General features: G+C 40.2%; 1 protein-coding gene across 3 annotated transcripts in view; it reads right to left on the reverse strand.

Moving 5' to 3' along the window:
- Positions 1 to 20,390, reverse strand: part of TCF25 (transcription factor 25) — a 126,174-nt gene that overhangs the window by 1,051 nt on the left and 104,733 nt on the right. For all 3 annotated transcript variants that reach the window (XM_053699368.1, XM_053699367.1, XM_053699369.1), the window contains exons 16-18: positions 5,377 to 5,467; positions 1,193 to 1,272; positions 71 to 143 (exon numbers count right to left, since the gene is read on the reverse strand). In XM_053699368.1, the coding sequence (XP_053555343.1) occupies positions 71 to 143; positions 1,193 to 1,272; positions 5,377 to 5,467 (244 nt within the window). The remainder of the gene's footprint in view (positions 1 to 70; positions 144 to 1,192; positions 1,273 to 5,376; positions 5,468 to 20,390) is intronic.

Below are 20,390 nucleotides of genomic sequence, written 5' to 3' on the forward strand. Positions count from 1 at the left end.
AGAATGGTTGATTGCTCACCTGTGCTACAAAAACATAAAAATACGCCCTGTTTATAAATATGAAACTTACCTGCAGATTGAAGTTTGGCAAAAGTGAACGGAAGAATAAAGATAAAGTGCCTTGGTTAGACTGACGGTTTGACCTAAAAAAGAAATCATAATCAGGAGAAAAAAAAAGCATATGAGAAATCATTGCTAGATGTATACATAACATTAAAAGGGACATTCCAGTTAAAATGTAAATGCACAAAGATGAATTACATATTTGAATATAATAATAGAAGACTATGATAACATAGTATTAGCAAAAATGCTTCTAACAAAAGTTACCACTTTTTTGAGTATTAAAGGGACAGTAAACCTTAAAAATAATGTTATATAATTCTGCACATAGTGCAGAATTATATAACATTATTTAAGTGCTATAGCTATAAATGCCTTTTTTACCTTTTAATATGTTAAAAATATGGCGCTTTTACAGACCCGCTCTGCTGAGCGGGTCTGTTATATGTAGTCAGCGCATCGGGCCAGCTGTATAGTCACAGCCCGGCCCGACCGCGCCATAAGACTAAGTGCAGCTCGCTCCTGTCACAGGAGCTGTGACTATACAGCTGGCCCGATGCGCTGACTAAATATAACAGACCCGCTCAGCAGAGAGCGGGTCTGTAAAAGCGCCATATTTTTAACATATTAAAAGGTAAAAAAGGCATTTATAGCTATAGCACTTAAATAATGTTATATAATTCTGCACTATGTACAGAATTATATAACATTATTTTTAAGGTTTACTGTCCCTTTAACATTTTTTGCATGTGCATGTGAAGCATAGCTGTATATGCTCAGTGTGCCAGCATTTTAAATACTGCAGCTGCTCAGCATGCCAGTGGGGTTTGTATAATGTCACCAATTAAAAAATTGGCGTCATTACCAGATGGTACAAGCACCTTAAGCTCTCTGAGCAAGTGCTGTGTTTAAAATGATGGTGCACGGCCCATACTTAAATACACTTTTGAAACCGCTATAGCTTTTATTCAAAGCATTTTTCCTAATAAATTAATGTTATTCAAAGCAGAAATGCATCCACAATGATTCCAATTTTGGCTGGCATGTCCCTCTCAGAATGAATAAAGCCTGCATGTGTTCACAGCTGTAAAGGTTGATAGATGTTTCCCAGCTGCATTAGAATGATTACCTCTCTGGCCTTGTGTAGGACGCAATGGAATCAAGAGGTGGAAGAGGATCAAACCCCAACACCGGTTGAGAAGTCACATCCTAGGAACAAACACGTTCTTATCATTCATTTGAAGCCGTATGAAAATATCACTTAAAATAGTGGCCTCTTTTTATTCTACATTTTACAACTTTATTAACACAAATAACAGGAGACAACAAATGACCCACCCAAAAGATGCAACTACATAACAAGTGGTCAGTTATATATTGTCAGATAATGTTATAGTATATTTATATCTAGTCATGTTACATATAAATCTCTTACTCCTAATGTCACCTGGAATCTCTCATGTTACAGGTCTATAAAGTTTCATAATCTATAAAAAAAAAAGAGGATAAAATAAAAAATTCAAAGCAACACGTGAGTCAAAGCTTTTATTAAAAACCTTAGGGTGTGCCTTTCAAAACATTCTCACATCAAAAGAGTAAATGGCAGAAATATTATGAGTGAGTCTATTTTATTACATAGATGGGCTAAGGAGACAGAATGGCACCAAATGCAATATAGCTAAAGACAGATTTATGGAAGATCCCATAATGCCTAGTGGTACAGCTGTTCTGGTTTTAACCTCTTAAGGACATATGACGGAATTTTTCCGTCATAAAACAATTGAGCAAACTGAAAGCTGTGTCCTTAAAGGGTTAAATCTCTAACTGTATTTAATTTTAGGTGTTTATTAACATTATTATATAATCGGTCTACAATGCTTTAGAAATCACCACAGATCAATTTATTCTTGCAACTTTGCTACTTTTCTTCACTATTTCTATGGTGTGCAAACCAAAATTTTACCCCTTTTATATAAAAGCTCAATTCCCCTTCCACGTTACAAAATTCACAAATGTCTCCAAAATCTCTAACATAAAAAGGCTGCATTCCATCCAGTAAGGGAAACAGCATTTGCAATTTGGCAAAAAAATAAAAAAAAAATCCATAGCTAAATTTATATGTTGTTAATAATAATTTAAAAAAAAATTGAGCTCCTGCCGTCCCATGTTATTGTTTTTTTTAATGGAGTGAAACGGTGTTGCTGCTTCTGTTCTTAAAAGGGACAGTCAACACTAAGATTGTTATTGTTTAAAAAAAGATAGACAACGCCTTTACTACTTATTCCCCCAGCTTTGCACAACCAACATTGTTATATTAATATACTTCTGCCTGTTTCTAAGCCACTATAGACAGCCTCTTAATCACATGCTTTTTTATTTGATTTTCACAACAGGATACTGCTAGTTCATGTGGGCCATATAGATAACATTGTGCTCATGCCCGTGGGTTCTGTGCAACACATCTAAAATGCAAGTGAATAGATAATAAAAAGTCATGTGATCAGGGGGCTGTCAAAAGGAGGCTTAGATACAAGGTAATCATAGAGTTAAAGGTATATTAATATAACCATGTTGACTGTGCAAAACTAGGGAATGTGTAATAAAGGGATTATCTATCTTTTTAAACAAAAAAATTTTTTTATTTGACTGCCCCTTTAATGGCTTAGCAAGTTTGATATTCTGTGTGAGTTGGAATGAAAGTGCCAAGGACGTGATCTGTGTGGATTCAAGTTACTGCTTGGCTTGGGAGAACACCGTCTGTCCTTTTTGAAGCTCACCAACCACTGTTAGATTTGACCTGATGTAACAACTAAGGGCCAGGTTACATTATTAATTGGGGCTTCACATATTTCATTATATTTTTTCAAATTGTATGTTTTTTCATTTCACAACAGCGCAGGCATGCGCACTGAAGGCAACTTGCCTGTAAAAATTCTGGACCCTCTGATGCAGCTTATTCAGCTTATCGTGAGCAGTCGGGCCGTGTGCGCATGCGCAATGAACTCAATACCCATAGAATTCCTCATTCCTTTTCTTCAACTTAAACAGCTGATTTTGCTAGGTTGGGTCTCTTGCACATGCGCAGTTAATGCCACATGCCTCCAACAGCTGATGTCACGTCACCGGAAGTGACGCGGGTCTGGAATTTGTATGCGTCCAGACAAATTTTAGAACACTCGCACATTTTAGGTTCAGCACCCTATATAGTGCTTACTTACTCTACATTTGGGGGGTGAAATGTTAGAATAAACAAATAGGGGTAGTTTTACCAAAGGTTGAGCGGACATGATTCGCTATAGCAGATCATGTCCGCTCGACCTTGCTAAATGCTGACAGCATAAGCTGTCGGCATTTAACATTGCACAAGCATTTATGATGAAATGCTTGTGCAATGCCACCCCCTGCTCACTCGCGGTCAATCAGCCGCTAGCAGGGGCCGTCAATCATCCCGTCAATCATCCCGATCGGATCAAAATGATTTCAGTCCGCCACCTTTTAGGTACGACCTCTGCTTCTTAACTTCCATTTCTGGCGAACCAGAAACAATGGGGTGTCGATACAGCATCTGCTGCTTAATAAAAGCCAAAATTGAAATGCAATGGAGAAAACAGGATACCTGAAAACAGGGGGGGGGAAAGTATTTTGGTAACCTAGAATTGCTGAAACATTTACTAATGCAAAACTGTGAAGGCAGAAAGCTACACGAAACTAACAAACATATATCAATGTTATATTTCAGAAACTAATAAAATTGCAGATCTGATGGAAAAAAATGACCAACAAGTTTCTTTTAAACACAAAATGTGCACATAGTAAGTCACAACAGTTACAAGCTTATGACTTGGTCCCAGAGCAATTACTAATGAAAAACAAAATATTTATGTACTTCTGAATCTAAGACATGGGGCATTCAAGAGTCATAAGCATTTTATGCTATTTTCTTAAAGGGATACTGAGCCCAAAATCTTTCTTAGTTCTCTAGGTATCTTTATTTTAAAAAGCAGGAATGTAAACATAGGAGCCGGCCCATCTTTGTGTCAGCACCTGGGTAGCACTTGCGGATTGGTGGCTAAATGTAGTAAATTAGAAAGTTGCTTAAAATTGCATGCTCTATCTGAATCATAAAATAAAACAAATTGGGTTCAGTGTCCCCTTAAAACATTTTAAACTAATTCAATTTCTTTTTCTAGGTATTAAGGCCCTGCAAAAAGGTCACTAGTCAATTTTAGTTAAGCACTCAATGAAACTGTTTTACTTTTATTTACACACACACACTCATATTAATAAATGTCACCCATCGTTATCCAACTACTGCTTAAAGGGGGGGTAAAGTCAAAATTTACTTCTATTATCAGATTTGCTTTGTTCTCTTGGTATCATTTGTTAAGGAGTAAATCTGGGTAGGCTTATATGGGCTTAGGAGTGTGCAAGTGTCTTTAGAGCTCTTTAGCAACAGTGATAGCAACAATTTATAAACACTGCTACATACAATGCTGCAAAACACTGCTGCCAGAGTACTAAAGACACGTTCATGTTCCTAAGCCCATATGTGCCTACCTAGATTTACTCTTTAGCAAAGGATACCAAGGTGAACAAAGCAAATTTAAGAACTTTCTAATTTACATTGGTTATCAAATTTGCTTTGCTCTCTGTTACCTTTGTTAAAGAGTAAATCTAGGTAGGCTCATATGGGCTCAGGAACGTGCACGTGTCTTTAGTACTTTATGGCAGTAGTGCTTCGCAACATTGTATGTAGCAGTGTTATAAATACTAAACACTGTATATAGCTCACTATGGTCTGTGATTAACAGCAGGCGAGTTTGTCATTTTATGCTTATCCTAGCTCTGGAAATAATTTTAAAGGGACATGAAACTACTTTTTTCTTTGAGGATTTAGTAAGAGCATGCAATTTTAAACAAATTTCTAATTTACTTCTATTATCTAATTTGCTTAAATCTCTTGATATCCTTAGCTAAAAAGCATATCTAGATAGACTCAGTAGCTGCTGATTGGTGGCTGCGCATAAATGCCTCGTGTGATTGGCTCAGCCATGTTCACTGCTATTTTTTCAACAATAATATCTAAAGAATGACCCAACTTCGATAATAAAAGTAAATTGGAAAGTTGTTTAAAATTGTTTTCTTTACCTGAATCATAAAAGAAAACATTTGGGTTTAGTTTCCCCTTAAGGGTGGGGAGAAAGAAGATAATTGTCACACACAAAAATATAGTATAGAGTATATAGACAGATCTTTATTTATATTCACAGTCACAATGTCCAGCCGATCATCACTTAAAAGTACATTTCTCACCAGTGGCAGCGCTGAGCTGGCTCCCTTGACCTCAGAGAGGATGATATGGCGATGGATGTTCCTGGGGGCACTCTGATATCTGACTTTTCTCCTAATGATGGAAAGAATTTGTAAATAGCTGAAAACCCAAAACCAGCAGATTTACATAAGCTTAAAAATACGCATTACAACATATTGAAGCCTTGGGTACTCTGGTCTTGTGTTAGTTGCAAGTTTAGTCAAGGGATAATTCTTTCATGTTATAAACACTCTATTGTTTTATGGTTTATGTTTATACTATTCCTATCTTTACTGGCAGCTTTCAACCTCATAGAAATATGACCATTTGAATCAGTCCTTTTATACATAACCAAAAAATAAATAAGGTTTGTACTTTTTTAGTATTAGATTGTATTGTAGGTGTCTATGTAAGTTTTTATATGCAAATAAGAAACAGCTAAAATTTGCTTTTCTAAAATTCTTTGAGGGACCTCACAGTACTGAAGAGACGACTTCGGTAATCTCGCAAAGCCAGAGAGCATTAGATCATCGGACCCTTAGAAACAAATCGATTTACTTATACTGAAATTGACACCATGAGTTTTTACTAGTGGTAAAAACCTTTGTGCATTTTGAAATAGGTAGAAACTTCCCAGAAGGTCCTTTGGTCTTCTACCATACCCTTTATGTACCCTACCCTATATGCTTTACGTGTGGTCAATCTAGGACATTTTTGGAGACAGAAGGAGAAACAGCATTGTTGAAATGACTTAATTAAAAGATCAGACATAAGACAAAAGTACATTTATGCTTACCTGATAAATGAATTTCTTCTATGGTACGACGATTCCACGGATTCATCCTTTACTTGTGGGATATTATCCTCCTGCTAACAGGAAGTGGCAAAGAGCACCACAGCAGAGCTGTTTATATAGCTCCTCCCTTAGCTCCACCCCCCAGTCATTCAACCGAAGGTACAGGAAGAAAAAGGGAGAAACTAAAAGGTGCAGAGATGACTGAAGTTTAAATCAAAAAAATATAATCTGTCTTAAAATGACAGGGCGGGCCGTGGACTCGTCGTACCATAGAAGAAATTAATTTATCAGGTAAGCATAAATTTACTTTTCTTCTATAAGGTACGACGAGTCCACGGATTCATCCTTTACTTGTGGGATACAATACCAAAGCTACAGGACACGGATGAACGGGAGGGACAAGACAGATGGTTAAACGGAAGGCACCACTGCTTGAAAAACTTTTCTCCCAAAAATAGCCTCCGAAGAAGCAAAAGTATCAAATTTGGAAAATTTGGAAAAGGTATGAAGCGAAGACCAAGTCGCAGCCTTACAAATCTGTTCAACAGAAGCATAATTTTTAAAAGCCCATATGGAAGCCACCGCTCTAGTAGAGTGAGCTGTAATCCTTTCAGGAGGCTGCTGTCCAGCAGTCTCGTATGCCAAACGGATGATGCTTTTCAGCCAAAAAGAAAGAGAGGTAGCCGTAGCTTTTTGACCTCTACGTTTTACAGAATAGACAACAAACAAAGAAGATGTTTGACGGAAATCCTTGGTTGCTTGCAAGTAAAACTTCAAAGCACGAACCACATCCAAGTTGTGCAACAGACGCTCCTTCTTAGAGGAAGGATTAGGACACAGAGAAGGAACAACAATTTCCTGATTGATATTCCTATTAGTAACAACCTTAGGAAGGTTAGTTTGGTACGCAAAACCACCTTATCAGCATGGAAAACAAGATAAGGCGAGTCGCATTGCAATGCAGATAGTTCAGAAACTCTTCGAACCGAAGAGATTGCAACTAAAAACAGAACTTTCCAAGATAGAAGCTTAATATCTATGGAATGCATAGGTTCAAACGGAACCCCTTGAAGAACTTTAAGAACTAAATTCAAACTCCATGGCAGAGCAACAGGTTTAAACACAGGCTTGATTCTAACTAAAGCCTGACAGAACGACTGAACGTCTGGAACATCTGCCAGATGCTTGTGCAGTGAAATTGATAAAGCAGATATCTGTCCCTTTAAGGAACTAGCTGATAGCCCCTTCTCCAATCCTTCTTGGAGAAAGGACAAAATCCTAGGAATCCTGATCTTACTCCATGAGTAACCTTTAGATTCGCACCAATAAAGATATTTACGCCATATCTTATGATAAATTTTCCTAGTGACAGGCTTTCAAGCCTGAATCAAGGTATCTATGACCGACTCAGAGAAACCCCGCTTGGATAAAATCAAGCGTTCAATCTCCAAGCAGTCAGCAGCAGAGAAAGTAGATTTGGATGCTGGAACGGACCTTGAATCAGAAGGTCCTGTCTCAGTGGCAGAGTCCATGGTGGAAGAGATGACATGTCCACCAGGTCTGCATACCAAGTCCTGTGTGGCCACGCAGGTGCTATCAAAATCACCGAAACTCTCTCCTGTTTGATTCTGGCAATCAAAGAGGAAGGAGAGGAAACAGTGGAAACACATAAGCCAGGTTGAATGACCAGGGTACTGCTAGAGCATCTATCAGTACTGCCTGAGGATCCCTTGACCTGGACCCGTAACAAGGAAGTTTGGCGTTCTGACGAGACTCCATCAGATCCAATTCTGGTGTGCCCCATTGCTGAATCAATTGAGCAAACACCTCCGGATGGAGTTCCCACTCCCCCGGATGAAAAGTCTGACGACTTAGAAAATACGCTTCCCAGTTCTCCACTCCTGGGATATAGATTGCTGATAGATGGCAAGAGTGAGTCTCTGCCCATCAAATTATTTTGGTAAACCTCTATCATCGCTAGAGAACTCTTTGTTCCCCCCTGATGATTGATATATGCTACAGTCGTGATATTGTCCGACTGGAATCTTATGAATCTGGCCGAAGCCAGCTGAGGCCACGCCTGAAGCGCGTTGAATATCGCTCTCAGTTCTAGAATATTTATCGGGAGGAGAGCCTCCTCCTGAGTCCACAAACCCTGTGCTTTCAGGGAATTCCAGATTGCACCCCAGCCCAATAGGCTGGTGTCCGTCGTCACTATGACCCACGCTGGCCTGCGGAAACACATTCCCTGGGACAGATGATCCTGTGACAACCACCAAAGAAGAGAGTCTCTGGTCTCTTGATCCAGATTTATCGGAGGAGATAAATCTGCATAATCCCCATTCTACTGTTTGAGCATGCATAGTTGCAGTGGTCTGAGATGCAAGCGAGCAAACGTAACTATGTCCATTGCCGCTACCATTAGTTCGATTACCTCCATACACTGAGCCACTGACGGCCGAGGAATGGAATGAAGAGTTCGGCAGGTGGTTAAAATCTTTGATTTCCTGACCTCCGTCAGAAACATTTTCATGTCCACCGAATCTATCAGAGTTCCCAGGAATGGAACTCTTGTGAGAGGGATAAGTGAACTCTTTTTTACGTTCACCTTCCACCCGTGAGATCTTAGAAAAGCCAACACGATGTCCGTGTGAGACTTGGCTAGTTGGTAAGTCGACGCCTGAATTAAGATATCGTCCAGATAAGGCGCCACTGCTATGCCCCGCGGTTTTAGAACCGCCAGAAGGGACCCTAGCACCTTTGTGAAAATTCTGGGAGCTGTGGCCAACCCGAAGGGAAGAGCCACAAACTGGTAATGCTTGTCCAGAAAGTCGAACCTGAGGAACTGGTGATGATCTTTGTGGATAGGGATGTGTAGATACGCATCCTTTAAATCCACGGTGGTCATATATTGACCCTCCTGGATCATTGGTAAAATAGTCCGAATGGTCTCCATCTTGAAAGATGGGACTCTGAGGAATTTGTTAAGGATCTTGAGATCTAAAATTGGTCTGAAGGTTCCATCTTTTTTGGGAACCACAAACAGATTGGAGTAAAACCCCTGCCCCTGTTCTGCTTTCGGAACTGGGCAGATCACTCCCATGGTATATAGGTCTTCTAAACAGCATAAGAACGCCTCTCTTTTTGTCTGGTCTGCAGACAATTGAGAAAGATAGAATCTCCCCCTTGGAGGAGAATCTTTGAAACCTAGAAGATACCCCTGGGTTACGATTTCTAAAGCCCAGGAGTCCTGAACGTCTCTTGCCCAAACCTGAGCAAAGAGAGAGAGTCTGCCCCCTACTAGATCCGGTCCCGGATCGGGGGCTACCCCTTCATGCTGTCTTGGTAGCAGCAGCGGGCTTCTTGGCCTGTTTACCTTTGTTCCAAGTCTGGTTAGGTCTCCAGACTAACTTGGATTGAGCAAAATTCCCCTCTTGTTTTGCAGCCGGGGAAGAGGTAGAGGGACCAGTTTGAAGTTTCGAAAGGAACGAAAATTATTTTGTTTGTTCCTCATCTTATTTGTCTTATCCTGAGGAAGGGCATGGCCTTTCCCACCAGTGATGTCTGAAATGATTTCTTTCAGTTCAGGCCCGAATAGGGTCTTACCTTTGAAAGGGATAGCTAAAAGCTTAGATTTTGATGACACATCAGCAGACCAGGACTTAAACCATAACGCTCTACGCGCTAAAATGGCAAAACCTGAATTCTTTGCCGCTAATTTAGCCAGTTGAAAAGCGGCATCTGTAATGAAAGAATTAGCTAGCTTGAGAGCCCTAATTCTATCCAGAATATCATCTAATGGGGTCTCAACCTGAAGAGCCTCCTCCAGAGCCTCGAACCAAAAAGCAGCTGCAGTAGTTACAGGAACAATGCACGCTATAGGTTGGAGAAGAAAACCCTGATGAACAAATATTTTCTTTAGGAGACCCTCTAATTTTTTATCCATAGGATCTTTGAAAGCACAACTGTCTTCAATAGGTATAGTTGTACGCTTAGCCAGGGTAGAAATAGCTCCCTCCACCTTAGGGACCGTCTGCCACGAGTCCTACATGGTGTCTGATATGGGAAACATTTTTTTAAAAGTAGGAGGGGGAGCGAACGGAATACCTGGTCTATCCCACTCCTTAGTAACAATGTCCGAAATCCTCTTAGGGACCGGAAAAACATCAGTGTAGGCAGGAACCTCTAAAAATCTGTCCATTTTACACAATTTCTCTGGAACTACAATAGGGTCACAATCATCCAGAGTCTCTAAAACCTCCCTGAGCAACAAGCGGAGGTGTTCTAGTTTAAATTTAAAAGCCGTCATATCTGAGTCTGTCTGAGGGAACATCTTTCCTGAATCAGAAATCTCTCAATCAGACAGCAAATCCCTCACCCCCAACATTGTGAGGGTACATCGGATATGGCTAATAAAGCGTCAGAGGGCTCAGCATTTGTTCTCACACCAGACCTACTGCACTTCCCCTGCAACCCAGACAGCTTAGATAAAACCTCTGTGAGGGTAGTATTCATAACTGCGGCCATATCTTGCAGGGTGAAAGAATTAGACGCACTAGAAGTACTTGGCGTCGCTTGTGCGGGCGTTAATGGTTGTGACACTTGGGGAGAATTAGATGGCATAACCTGATTCCCTTCTGACTGAGAATCATCCTGCAACATACTTTTAGCAGCTAAAATATGTTCTTTGCAATTTATTGACCTTTCAGTGAATGAGGGACACATTCTAAGTGGGGGTTCCACAATGGCTTCTAAACATATTGAACAATGACTTTCCTCAATGTCAGACATGTTGAACAGGCTAGTAATGACTACAAACAAGCTTGAAAACACTTTATTTAGTGAAAAAAACAACAATCTTAAAAACGGTACTGTGCCTTTAAGAGAAAAAAAAGCATACACGTTCTGCAAAATTGCTTTAAAATGTCCCAACCTTTTCAAATTTTTGATAGCAGACTCAATTTATGTAGTAAAGCTTGCCCCACAAGAAAATAAAACATTTAACCCTTTATTGTGCAAACCGGATTGAAATAAGGCCTAAATCCGGAAAAAAAAACACCCCCAGCACCTCGCCACAGCCCTGCTGTGGCGCCTACCTGCCCTCAGGGATTGTAAATATGGGGTTAAAGCTTCGATTTGGCCCAAAACATCCACAAGGGCCCTCAGGAGTTGGAGCTTGCTGCTTGCTGAGTGAAAACAACTGTGCATCTGAGGCGCGAAAATAGGCCCCGCCCATCTCACTTGATGTCTTTACAGCCTCAAAAAAGCGCACCAGAGCGGTTTTAAACTAGCCATGTGGGTTCTGAGACCCAAAAAATAAGCCAAGTGTACCCTCAATAAAGTTGCCAACAAAAACGTTATTGCCCACAAAACGTTAACAGCACTCCCAGTTCATAAAACGTTTGCCCACAAACATTCAAAAACCAGTGTCAACCATTTTTTAATTAGCCCCTTATGCAAGCTTAGTAATGCCCTTCTATTACTCTTAGGATTACTGCTTACCCTTTCCCTCATGGGGATACTGTCAGCCTTTCTGAAATACACAGTCTCTCCAGAAAAAAATGACTGAACATACCTCACTGCTATAAAGCATGAACACGTTCCTCAAACTGAAGTTTCCTGCACTCCTCAGCCTCTGTGGGAACTGTACTGGATCTTAGTGACAAATGCTAAGATCATCATCCTCCAGGCAGAAGTCTTCATCCATCTGCTGCCTGAGAGTAAATAGTACACACCGGTACCATTTAAAACAAAAAACTCTTGCTTGAAGAAATTAAAAAGTAATATTTTATCACCTCTTTCACTTTACCCTTCCTAGTACTTAGAGTAGGCAAAGAGAATGACTGGGGGGGTGGAGCTAAGGGAGGAGCTATATAGACAGCTCTGCTGTGGTGCTCTTTGCCACTTCCTGTTAGCAGGAGGAAAATATCCCACAAGTAAAGGATGACTCCGTGGACTCGTCGTACCTTATAGAAGAAATCTAAGCAGGTATTGCAGGACCAGCCCTAATAGAATATTACTTCCAATATACATTAAAAAAAATCAAATTATTTTGACAACAAAAGTCTCCACCAGTGGTTAAGTATTAACACAACAGTGGTTTTCGGCTGACAAACCTGAGCGCTACGGATAGAATGTCTAAAAACATCCAGACTAAAGGTTGTCCTCCATCCCAAAGAGAAACAAAATACTTGCAGCCTGAGAATTAATATATTGCATGTAATATCTAAAATAACATTATATACCTAGGTATATGTTTGGAACCAAAATGAACGGTCTACACCTTTATGACAAAGAAACCACATGATACAGTTAAAGTATCCAAACATAATGATCCCAAAGAAACAACATCAATAAATAAAATAACCAACTAAAGAAGGGTTAGCCCATCCAATCTCTCTTCAGCAGAGTAAGGCTCAAAGATTAAATCACTAACGGCTAGATTTAGAGTTCTGCGGCCAAAGGGGTGCGTTAGCTACGCGTGCTTTTTTTCTCCCGCACCTTTTAAATACCGCTGGTATTTAGAGTTCACAGAATGGCTGCGTTAGGCTCCAAAAAGGGAGCGTACAGGCAAATTTACCGCCACTGCAACTCTAGATACCAGCGTTGCTTACGGACGCGGCCAGCTTCAAAAACGTGCTCGTGCACGATTCCCCCATAGAAAACAATGGGGCTGTTTGAGCTGAAAAAACACCTAACACCTGCAAAAAAGCAGCGTTCAGCTCCTAACGCAGCCCCATTGTTTGCTATGCGGAAACACTTAAGTCTGCTCCGATCAGCCAATAGAATGCGAGCTCAATCTGATTGGCTGATTGGATCAGCCAACCGGATTGAACTTGATTCTGATTGGCTGACTCCATCAGCCAATCAGAATTTTCCTACCTTAATTCCGATTGGCTGATAGAATCCTATCAGCCAATCGGAATTCGAGGGACGCCATCTTGGATGACGTCCCTTAAAGGAACCTTCATTCTTCAGTTGGACGTCGGAAGAAGAAGATTGATGCGCGCTGGAGGTCTTCACGATGGAGCCGTTCGTCATCGGATGAAGATAGAAGATGCCGCTTGGATCAAGATGGTTGCCGGTCCGGATCGCCTCTTCTTCCCGGATAGGATGAAGACTTTGGAGCCTCTTCTGGACCTCTTCAGCCGCCGGATTATGGATCGCCAGCCCCCGCTTGGGCTTGGATGAAGATTTCGGAGCCAGGACGGATCGATGTGATACCCGGCGAGGTGAAGATAAGGTAGGAAGATCTTCAGGGGCTTAGTGTTAGGTTTATTTAAGGGGGGTTTGGGTTAGATTAGAGGTATGTGGGTGGTGGGTTGTAATGTTGGGGGGGGGGGGTATTGTATGTTTTTTTTTACAGGCAAAAGAGCTGAATTATTTGGGGCATGCCCCACAAAAGGTCCTTTTAAGGGCTGGTAAGGTAAAAGAGCTTTGAAATTTTTTAATTTAGAATAGGGTAGGGCATTTTTTTATTTTGGGGGTCTTTGTTATTTTATTAGGGGGCTTAGAGTAGGTGTAATTAGTTTAAAATTGTAATATTTTTCTAATGTTTGTAAATATTTTTTTATTTTTTGTAACTTAGTTCTTTTTTATTTTTTGTACTTTAGTTAGTTTATTTAATTGTAGTTATTTGTAGGTATTGTATTTAATTAATTTATTGATAGTGCAGTGTTAGGTTTAATTGTAGATAATTGTAGGTATTTTATTTAATTAATTTAATGATAGTGTTAGGTTTAATTATAACTTAGGTTAGGATTTATTTTACAGGTAATTTTTTAATTATTTTAACTAGGTAACTATTAAATAGTTCTTAACTATTTAATAGCTATTGTACCTGGTTAAAATAAATACAAAGTTGCCTGTAAAATAAATATTAATCCTAAAATAGCTACAATATGATTATAATTTATATTGTAGCTATATTAGGGTTTATTTTACAGGTAAGTATTTAGTTTTAAATAGGATTAATTTATTTAATAAGAGTTAATTTATTTTGTTAGATAAAAATTATATTTAACTTAGGGGGGTGTTAGGGTTAGGGTTAGACTTAGCTTTAGGGGTTAATACATTTATTAGAATAGCGGTGAGCTCCGGTCGGCAGATTAGGGGTTAATGTTTGAAGTAAGGTGTCGGCGATGTTAGGGAGGGCAGATTGGGGGTTAATACTATTTATTATAGGGTTATTGAGGCGGGAGTGAGGCGGATTAGGGGTTAATACATTTATTATAGTAGCGGTGCAGTTTGGTCGGCAGATTAGGGGTTAATAAGTGTAGGTAGGTGGCGGCGACGTTGGGGGCGGCAGATTAGGGGTTAATAAATATTATGTAGGTGTCGGCGGTAGGTGTCGGCGGTATTAGGGGTATCAGATTAGGGGTACATAGGGATAATGTAGGTGGCGGCGGTGTACGGAGCGGAAGATTAGGGGTTAAAAAATTTAATAGAGTGGCGGCGGTGTGGGGGGGCCTCGGTTTAGGGGTACATAGGTAGTTTATGGGTGTTAGTGTACTTTAGACCACAGTAGTTAAGAGCTTTATAAACCGGCGTTAGCCCAGAAAGCTCTTAACTACTGACTTTTTTCTGCGGCTGGAGTTTTGTCGTTAGATTTCTAACGCTCACTTCAGCCACGACTCTAAATACCGGCGTTAGAAAGATCCCATTGAAAAGATAGGATACGCAATTGACGTAAGGGGATCTGCTGTATGGAAAAGTCGCGGCTGCAAAGTGAGCGTTAGACCCTTTCCTGACTGACTCCAAATACCAGAGGGCGGTAAAAACCAGCGTTAGGAGCCTCTTACGCTGGTTTTCACGGCTACCGCCCAACTCTAAATCTAGCCGTGAGTGTTTGAAAACGAACATTTCAATTGTCGCTAAAAGAAAAAAAAACAAGAGTATATACAAATATATATAAAGCCTTGAAATATTTTTTGGTTGCCTCAGTTTGCTCTCCAATAAAATAAGAAGAACTTCAAGAACATTGTCCAAGATATAAAAAAAAAAGGCAAGAGGGCAAAGAAAAAAAATCAAAGCTGTTGCTTCACTCTTTAAAATGATGAATTAAACAGAGAATAGTATAAATTATTTCCACTTAGCCTTGGTATCAGTACAGTGCTACAAAGCCAGTGCCCAACCTCACATGACTGAAACCTCTCTCCTGCTTTTTACCAACACAGGTAGTCTCTCTAATTAAAGCAGAAGAGTAGTGGCTATAATTTAAAAATGGGCTTGCTACATATCCTAGAGGCTAGTCTCTTACTGGCACTGGGACTGCATATACAAAGCTCCTGGAATCCTGTTACTCCTCTACGTACACACATGCCAGCATAGAAGGGGCTGGCTGCAGACACACACAATAATGATTTAAAAATCTCCATGTGCAGGTCTGTGACTGCAAAGGGAAGAACTTGCTGGTCTTGGCTGGTGGCAACCCAGCAGATCTCTAAAATAGCATGGGACCAGCCCACAGATAGAAGAGGGGGACACTTTACAAGACATTACTATGATAACATGGTGTCTCATATATATAATTCAAACTTGCCTAGCCTCCAATTTACCACTTAAAGCCAAAAAAGCATTTATGAAGGGCTCAAACTTTCTCTACCCAACAGGATTTAAAGGGACATTCTTAAAGAGAAAGTCAACCCTAGCGTTTAACAAACGTTAGGATTGACTACTGAAACAAATAAAGGGGATTGCTGACTGCCATTAAGTCTCCTAGTTTAAAGGACAAGCTAGCCCAGAGTAGGTTTGTTAGGTCACAGTCAACTAGTAATTGGCTAGGTGTACACCAACAAGTCAAAGGCAGTTATCCCTTTGGTCACTGTGTCTACTGCCAATATATGAATAAAAGTAAGATTTTCAGTATGGAATTCTGGATCCGCACTTTTATAAACTGCAATCCTATAGGAGTGGTATACCTTCTTCAATGTTCATGTCCCTGTTTTTATATAGGGAAAACTAAAAGGTTTCTGAAAGACTGCATACAAGAACACTGTGACAATATTTTATATGAGAGGGACACAAGTGTCGCTAGACATTTCCAGCAATGCCACAACAGTAACCCTATGTCTTTAAAATTCACAGGTATAGATAGAGGGCTGGAACATGGTAGAGGAGGAGACAATGATAAATATTTATTGAGAAAAGAGTCAAAATGGATCTATACATTAAAAACAATGTTTCCACATGGCTTTAATGAAAAAATGGAATATGCTCCATTTTTGGACTAAACACTTTCTCTTTGAAATGAATATAACTCCATTCTCAGTCAGTTAGGAGTTAAACATTTAATTTCTAAATAAAAGTGACACTGTATCTATCCATCATTTTTCATTTTGCGAGTCTAAGATAGGATTTTACTAGAAATCGTAAATCCCGATTTGGAAATATAGATGTATCTATGAAAACAATTCAAATTCTTTCTGCAGGTATTTTTTTATAAAATTGAGACATTGTAATATGTCAATATGAGAATAATTAGATTGCAGGAGGAACCTCGTTTTGAGCCCAATTTGTAGCAGTGAATGTATTTTGTTTAAATCAATATGGTAATATAAGGTTTAGGCATACAAATGTATAGATGTATTAATTGATGTGAGAAAATAATGTGTATCAGCCAATAAATTAAACAGCCTAGGAGCCAATGATCAGTCCTAATGAGGCCCTGAGTTTCGCAATGCACGACGTGGTGAAACGCGCGTCTACTGCAGGCTGCTGCTTTGAATCTCTGACCTGTCTACAACTGCTGTGTACTGTGTGCAATGCTGTGGACATTTGGCGTTTTTTCATGTGTTTGAACCTGTTTAAGCTTGATCGAAAGGGGATACGGCTGCTTCGTACCACAGAGCATAAGGTACAGAGGTCCCGTAACACTTCACAAAGTTACATCCCAGACCGAGGTGTTTTTTGAAACAGCTGGTGAGCCAAGGTGGACGATAGTCTGTAACCGAGAAACGTCGACAGTTGAGAAACGAAAAGTTTTTGTATTGCACAGCGTACTTTTGAATGGCAGGATCTTGATTCATGGCATCATTCCCCTACTTGGAAGCTACCATTAGCCATGAGGCTCTGGATACATAACGAGAGCTAGCGGTGGTAAGCATAAGTGGTGGTCATCTTTTATCCAGCAAATCAGTTCAAGGCTAAAGTTGCTTGTATTCAGGAAAGACATTCCTAAACTTCAGCAATTTTGTGTTTGATACACTTAACCATTAATATCGGATGTGGTGTGCGGTTTTGAATTTTGATTAGTAAAGCCTGCACATAAGACTGTGTTACAAGGTTTAAAGTTTTAAATACATACAATACAGGACACTCTTGCCTCGGATCGTATGTGATTCAATACCCTTTTTATGTCTGCAGGGTTAATATATAGAGCTATTCTAACCATGATGTATCTAGTTTCTGGAATTGTGTATGTACTAGCATGTGTTTAGAATAATGTGCTCTTTGTTATCTAACAGATTATACTATTTCAAGGGATCCCTTGTTAATGTGTAGCAATATATGTTATACAGTTATATAGTTATACTCCTGTTGGCAACTATATACTGTACATCTTTCTTATGTAACAATAAACTGATTGGTGTTTTCACTGCATAATTTGTGGTTCTGGAGATTTTTCTAGCTGTGTGCTCTCTTTTTCTCTGGGTATATACTGGAACAGCAAAATTAATTTTTTGCAAAAGCTATTTGAGTGCTGAAATCCCTCGCATTTTGATCAGGAGTCAGACTAATCAGACAATCTTTCTAATGTAATTGTAATATTTATTTTTTGAGGGTCTGCACCAAAATCCTAGTTAATGATTTTGGCATAACCGCCTATCCTTAGGGTTTCTACAGTAATCATAATAAATTAATGCTGGCAGCCAAAGTTTGTCTTTGGGCTTGTCTTTTGGGCATATTTCCTCTCCCGCTTTTCTCATATTTTATAAAAACATAATTTATGCTTACCTGATAAATTTATTTCTCTTGTAGTGTATCCAGTCCACGGATCATCCATTACTTATGGGATATTCTCCTTCCCAACAGGAAGTTGCAAGAGGATCACCCACAGCAGAGCTGCTATATAGCTCCTCCCCTCACTGCCATATCCAGTCATTCGACCGAAACAAGACGAGAAAGGAGAAACCATAGGGTGCAGTGGTGACTGTAATTTAATTAAATTTTAGACCTGCCTTAAAATGACAGGGCGGGCCGTGGACTGGATACACTACAAGAGAAATAAATTTATCAGGTAAGCATAAATTATGTTTTCTCTTGTTAAGTGTATCCAGTCCACGGATCATCCATTACTTATGGGATACCAATACCAAAGCTAAAGTACACGGATGATGGGAGGGACAAGGCAGGGATTAAGCGGAAGGAACCACTGCCTGAAGAACCTTTCTCCCAAAAACAGCCTCTGAAGAAGCAAAAGTATCAAATTTGTAAAATTTTGAAAAAGTGTGAAGCGAAGACCAAGTCGCAGCCTTGCAAATCTGTTCAACAGAGGCCTCATTTTTAAAGGCCCAGGTGGAAGCCACAGCTCTAGTAGAATGAGCTGTAATTCTTTCAGGGGGCTGCTGTCCAGCAGTCTCATAGGTTAGGCGTATAATACTCCGAAGCCAAAAGGAAAGAGGTTGCCGAAGCTTTTTGACCTCTCCTCTGTCCAGAATAAATGACAAACAGGGAAGATGTTTGACGAAAATCTTTAGTAGCTTGTAAGTAAAACTTCAAGGCACGGACTACGTCCAGATTATGTAAAAGACGTTCCTTCTTTGAAGAAGGATTAGGACACAATGATGGAACAACAATCTCTTGATTGATATTCTTGTTAGAAACCACCTTAGGTAAAAACCCAGGTTTAGTATGCAGAACTACCTTATCTGCATGAAAAATCAGATAAGGAGAATCACATTGTAAGGCAGATAGCTCAGAGACTCTCCGAGCCGAGGAAATAGCCATCAAAAACAGAACTTTCCAAGATAAAAGCTTAATATCAATGGAATGAAGGGGTTCAAACGGAACTCCTTGAAGAACTTTAAGAACCAAGTTTAAGCTCCATGGGGGAGCAACAGGTTTAAACACAGGCTTAATTCTAACCAAAGCCTGACAAAATGCCTGGACGTCTGGAACTTCTGCCAGACGCTTGTGCAAAAGAATAGACAGAGCAGAAATCTGTCCCTTTAAGGAACTAGCTGATAATCCTTTGTCCAAACCCTCTTGGAGAAAGGACAATATCCTAGGAATCCTAACCTTACTCCATGAGTAATTCTTGGATTCACACCAGTAAAGATATGTACGCCATATCTTGTGATAGATTTTCCTGGTAACAGGCTTTCGTGCCTGTATTAAGGTATCAATGACTGACTCGGAGAAGCCACGCTTTGATAGAATCAAGCGTTCAATCTCCATGCAGTCAGTCTCAGAGAAATTAGATTTGGATGATTGAAAGGACCTTGTATTAGAAGGTCCTGTCTTAGAGGCAGAGTCCATGGTGGAAAGGATGACATGTCCACTAGGTCTGCATACCAGGTCCTGCGTGGCCACGCAGGCGCTATTAGAATCACCAATGCTCTCTCCTGTTTGATTTTGGCAATCAGTCGAGGGAGCAGAGGAAACGGTGGAAACACATAAGCCAGGTTGAAGAACCAAGGCGCTGCTAGAGCATCTATCAGCGTCGCTTCTGGGTCCCTGGACCTGGATCCGTAAAGAGGAAGCTTGGCGTTCTGGCGAGACGCCATGTCCAACTCTGGTTTGCCCCAACGATGAATCAACTGAGCAAACACCTCCGGATGGAGTTCCCACTCCCCCGAGTGAAAAGTCTGACGACTTAGAAAATCCGCCTCCCAGTTCTCCACGCCTGGGATATGGATTGCTGACAGGTGGCAAGAGTGAGTCTCTGCCCAGCGAATTATTTTTGAGACTTCTAACATCACTAGGGAACTCCTGGTTCCCCCTTGATAGTTGATGTAAGCCACAGTCGTGATATTGTCCGACTGAAATCTGATGAACCTCAGTGTTGCTAACTGAGGCCAAGCCAGAAGAGCATTGAATATTGCTCTTAACTCCAGAATATTTATCGGAAGGAGTTTCTCCTCCTGAGTCCACGATCCCTGTGCCTTCAGGGAATTCCAGACTGCACCCCAACCTAGAAGGCTGGCATCTGTTGTTACAATTGTCCAATCTGGCCTGCGAAAGGTCATACCCTCGGACAGGTGGACCCGAGACAACCAC

This window comes from Bombina bombina, chromosome 1, assembly GCF_027579735.1.
Source record: "Bombina bombina isolate aBomBom1 chromosome 1, aBomBom1.pri, whole genome shotgun sequence".
Taxonomy (NCBI): domain Eukaryota; kingdom Metazoa; phylum Chordata; class Amphibia; order Anura; family Bombinatoridae; genus Bombina; species Bombina bombina.